The following is a 5173-nucleotide window of genomic DNA, read 5'->3' as shown; positions in this document are numbered from 1 at the left end:
AATGCACGGAGCCACAGGCCGGGCTCCCGAGGCTACTGCGGTTGACCATCAACTCTGTCTTATCTGGCCAGGCGTGTAAACATGCCGGGCTCCGTACCACACACGTGGATAAAGGATGGTCTCTACCAGATCCAAACCTCCTAAAAGTGGCCCCGGGCACACCCCCCAGACACGGGGAGCCATCACACAGAATTCAGACTGACAGTGTCCCACTCAGCACATGCAGCAACTTCCCGTGTAGGGTCTGTGGTACGAGACCCAGGCAGGCAGCATATAAGGGGACAGAGAGAGCACGTCCCTCTCCGAAAGGGCTTTAGTAATTCGTCCAGCGCGAAAGAGGGGGTGGGGGCGGAGGGGTGGGGGGGAGCCGCGGGGCCTCCCCACAGCTGGCCCCAAAGCTGGGGCCCCTCCTTCCAGGAGCTGCTGCCCCTGCCTCGGTGCCCCTGCGCATCCCTGGGAGCCCAGCGTGGATGATAAAACTCATCGGCTGGAATGCGCCCGCTGAGCAGGCGTGTAGCAGAGGTGCAGCTCGCACCAGTGGTCTTGGTCGGGGTGGTGGTAGCTATGCCGAACCCGGCTGCCCGAGCTGAGCCCCAGAGTGCAGTGGTAGCTGTTGGGCACGCGGCAGAGGGCGTGCGACTGGGAGGTCAGAGAGGACACATAGGAAGTCTGGGAGGAGCGGCCTGAGTTGGTGGCCACAGCCTCCTCGAAGGTAAGCGTGTCCTCGGGCTGGGTGCAGGCAGTGTCCTCACTGTCCAGACGCTGCCCCAAGTAAAGGTCAGAGCCGATCCTAGAGCCGGCGGCCAGGGGCTGGCTCAGGGGGTCTCTCTGGAGCAGAGCATTGTGTTCAGAAAGGCCACGGCTAAGCCGGCCTGGGGAAACGGTGGGGAGACTGGTCTGTGCCCCAGCAAAGTGGACAGGCGAAGAGTTGGCCATCTTGTAGGTGACACTGGGACGGGGGTTCAGCGGAGTCTGGGGGAGCTGCCTTCACCCAACACGGCCAGGGGTGCTAGCACCTGATGTTGAAAACAAGGGGTTCCCATTCACTGAACCACCACCCTACAAGAAAATAGAACAGAGCAAAAAAAAAAAAAAAAAGTCCCAGACCAGAGGCCAATGCAGGTGAGAACCATGGAGGTGGGTGGTGAGGCATGGAGAGAGGCAGGCACCCTGGGAGGGGACCGGTAGGGTATGTGGTAGAGGGGAGAAAGCCGCTGGTGCTGGTAGGCCTGGGGAGAGGGTTGGGGAAGAGTGGGTAACAAAGGGACAGGCACAGCTCAGGGAGAAGGGAGACCAGAGGCCAGTTCAGGGCAGTTGGGAAGGGAGGATCAGGCTGATGCAGGAGGAATGGTGCAAGGAGGGGGGGAGCGCAGACTCGGGCCTGGGGACCAGGACATGAAGGAGGATTCGGAGCATGGTGGGGGGGGCTCGTAAGAAGGGGCAGTGAGGGGTTCCTGTCTTACCGGACTCGGGGGTCCTGGCTCCTGTCCAGCTGTTGGTGACGTGGGGTGACTGCTGAGGGAGGGTTTGGGCTGCGAGGGCTCCTGGCCCCCAAATCGGTCACAGGAGTAGAAACGCTGCTTCTCCAAGGAAGAGGAAGAGGGCTGCCTCCACTCTTGAGACCGGCCCCGCTCCTGTCTGCGCTCCCTCCGGCAGCCTGTGGGCCCCTCTCCTGGGGGTGGGCCTGGCCCTGCAGTACTACTGGGTGCTGGCCAGGAAGAGTGGAAGTCAGCACAGCGAGCCAGGTGGGGAGACAAACCCCAGCCCAGACCCGGTCCCCAGGGCCAGCAGGGGACCCAGGGGGAGAGCTGAGGTGCGTGGAGGTTCCTGCCTGGTCCCCAGACCTGGGACTCACAGCCCCCTACTCAGGGCCATTTGGATGGTGGAGGCACAGAAAGGAATGCCTCAGGCCCTGGCCACAGGAGGGACCCCCGCACGCCCCGCCATCTGTGTCTGCAGACAGGCTGGGCCACTTCTCCAAGGACTTCTGCTTCCTGTCCCTGCAGCGATGGCAGCGGTGGTGGTGATGGGGCACAGCCTGGCTGGCTGGGGCACGGTCAAGGGCAGCGCTGCAGAGATGAGCCACGTGGGGACGCTGGGGCGCCAGTGTGGAGGTGGAGTGCTTCATGGGGCTGGCGTTGGGGGCCGGCTGCGGGTGGGATGTGGGTTGACACAGAGTCTGAGAGAGAGGCCTGGGGCAGGCTCCAGGGAGGCACTGAACGCCTGGGGTTCAGGAACCACCAGGCCCCTCCCTCTCCCCAGAAAGCTCTTCCCAACCCTGGTCCACCCTTTCTCCCAGAGCACGCTGCACAAGTTGCTGTCGGTCTCTGCCAGCGGAACCCAGAGAGCTGTTGGCCTCAGTGTCCCTGGGGGACAGGAAGAATGCCAGGAAGAGGGAGGCTGCGGGCCTGGCTGGGAGAACCCTGAGGGGTGGCTGCGTGTGATGGCTCTGCTGGGCCAGGGCCATGGGGATCCTGCCCTGGGCTGAAATCGGGACCTGAGGAAAGGGGTCCTCCAAGGGGAGCTGACCCACAGCCTCCACTCGGCGTCCTCAAGCTGGCCGCCCAGCAGGCCAGGCTCAGGAAGGGGAAGAGGGCGGGAGCCACCACCAATGGGAGGCAAAGTCAACTTTAGAGAATGAATTCATTTGGAATGTGCAGAACCAGGAACCACAATAGGAGGCAGGGACAGGGCCAGCCTCAGGCAAACATTGAAGGTCCCCGGCTGGAGGACATGCCCCTCTAAAGCCCCTCACCATCCCAGGAAGTGAAAGCAGGGCCCCCTGACACAGCCTCAGGTCTGCAGGCCCCTCTCTCAGACCTTGTGAATGGGCCCACAGCCCCCTTGCCCTGGAGCTTCCTGCTCGGTACTCAAAGCATCCCCGAAGGAGCAGGGGATGGAGGTGGTGCCGCCTCAAGAGTCCAGAGAAAGAACAGGGCAGGTCGGGCACCTGGGTGGCTCAGTCGGTTAAGCGACTGCCTTCAGCTCAGGTCATGACCCTGGAGTTCCAGGATCGAGTCTCGTATCGAGAAGCAGGGTGCCTGCTTCTCCCTCTGATCCTCCACCCTCTCATGTGCTCGCTCTCTCTCATTCTCTCTCTCAAATAAAATAAATAAAATCTTAAAAAAAATAAAGAACAGGGCAGGTCATCCCCAGAGCATCAATGCGGAAAAGGGAAGACCAAGGTGTGAGGCACCGTGTGCATGGCGGGGGGGCCGGGGGGGGAATGCAGGCTGGCGTGGGAGAGGGATGTCCTAAAGAGAGGGAGAGTCTGGGTCAGGGACACTGGGCTGGGAGATGGAAGCCCCAGAGCCACAGCAGAAGGCTGAGCATAGGTGAGTGGTGGGGATAACTGGCAGGCCTCCGAGGACTCTGACTGCACCTCTTGAGACCATCATCCTGGGAGCTCCCAACAGGGCTGACAGTGTCCAGGCTGCAGTGCAGGTAGGGAGCCCTCACGCAGGACACAAGCCCTCTCCAAGCCAGGTCTCCTCATCCCCCACTCCCCCACCCTCCCATGACCCTGACCCTCCCAGACCACCCACCTGAGTCTCTGCAGCCGGTCGAGGCATGGAGGCCGCTCGTCCCTGGCTCTCCAGTCCGGGTTGGGGCTCCCCGTCAGGACCTCTCAGGGCCATGCTCTGCATCTGGACCTCCACAGCCTGGGCATATAGCAGCCTGCAGTCACACCAGCCCCCACCCCACTCTCACCTTCTCCCCCATCCTGGGCTCCCCGCCACATTCCTGCCATCTCCCACCATCCCTGTCTCACCCCAATCCTTATCTCATCCCCCATCCCCAGCCTGGCTTCCCAGCCCTGGGAGCCCTCACCTGTTTTCCTGGCTGCACCACTGGGATCTCTGTAGAGTGGCCACGCTCCAGGGTTGTCCTTGCCTCATAGGGGATCTCCTGGGTCCTCTGAGTACCCCAGGAAACAGACTCCTTGATGCCACTCTCCTGGGTTTGTCTGTAGAGAAGAAAGGATTGTGCTGTTGGCTCAGAGGTCTGTGGGCCATGGAATGCCCACCAAGGACCTGGCTCCAAACTGCCAGGAACCTATACTGGCCCCTTCTACTCTGGGTTAGAAGTAGCCCAGAGGCGTGAGGCCCTTCAAGTACAGGCTCTCAAGTGTCCACAGAGCATGGGATGTGGACCCATTACCAGGGCTCGGAGCAGATGGGCAGGGAGGGCACCCGGACATGAGTCCGAGGGAGGTCTGGGCCCATCGCTTCCTGATCTAGGGACACCTGGCAGGTTCCTCGGCCCTAGACAGGGCCTTCCAGGAGTAGTGGGAGGCCACATATGCACAGCATGCATGACGCAGAGTGCGGACATCAGGTCTACGCTGGTACACAGCAAGCCCTGACCACTATGTTAGGGGCAGTGGAGTACTCAGGAAAACCTACCTGATTAATAGTCCAAGACCCACAACCAGGCTTCAGAAAAGAACGTCCAAACATGTACAGATGTGGAGGAAATCAGGAGCCTTAAACGTGAATGCTGTGCCCAGTCTGGTACCAGGCCCCACAACTTAGCCCTTGATGGATGAGGCAGAGCACAGGCCCCCATCGTTGGGCTCAGCCAATGTTTTCATTTAGCCAATAGGGTGTTAGCAGACCTGGGACCCTGCTGGCCCTGAGGGGGGTGGCTGAGAGGAGCCTGCCTGCTACCACCCCCCAGTGACACACGGTGCAAGACAGGTAGGTGACTGTTAGTTTGCAACACTTGGTTTTCGGTGCTTCATTACCAAGAATTATTGTGGAAAAAGTTAAGGGTTAGGTAACAAGGACATTACCAATTTGTCTACAAATTACAGTTGCTTCAGAAATCACTACTGGAGTGGAGATCTTAGGAAAACTGTCTTAGAGGTGTTAGGAAGACTAGACACACAAAAGATGTCAACAGAATGGGGTCGAAACAAATCATTTCTCAAAAGGCAGTGAGAAAGCGGAGGCAGAGTCCCCTCACCGGTAAGGGAAATGGGCACGCACAATGGGAGGAGACAGTGGGAACCACCGACTGTCTAAATCCACTGACCTCGGTGCCATCAGAGGCACCCGTGTAACGTTTCGGGAATTAGCTTTGGAGTGCACCATGGACCGCACCAGCAGCCCGCCTGGACTAGCTTTCAGGCAACATCCGTGGGGAACCATTTGGCGGGAGGTGGGCACGG

General features: G+C 60.2%; 1 protein-coding gene across 1 annotated transcript; it reads right to left on the bottom strand.

Annotated features, from left to right (window-relative positions):
• Positions 1-408: 408 nt before the first annotated feature.
• On the bottom strand, positions 409-5096 carry LOC141372184 (voltage-dependent N-type calcium channel subunit alpha-1B-like). Its single transcript, XM_073890693.1, is given in 6 exon segments — positions 409-1059; positions 1464-1708; positions 1930-2149; positions 3546-3662; positions 3832-3967; positions 5038-5096. Coding segments are annotated over 6 exon segments (1356 nt in total). The 3' UTR covers positions 409-480.
• Positions 5097-5173: the final 77 nt, after the last annotated feature.

The sequence above is a fragment of the Callorhinus ursinus genome, unplaced genomic scaffold (assembly GCF_003265705.2).
Source record: "Callorhinus ursinus isolate GAN/ISIS: 27379988/994484 unplaced genomic scaffold, GSC_fseal_2.0 scaffold2190, whole genome shotgun sequence".
Lineage (NCBI taxonomy): Eukaryota > Metazoa > Chordata > Mammalia > Carnivora > Otariidae > Callorhinus > Callorhinus ursinus.
Note: the sequence above shows the minus strand (reverse complement) of the source record. Positions and strands in the feature narration are given on the sequence as shown.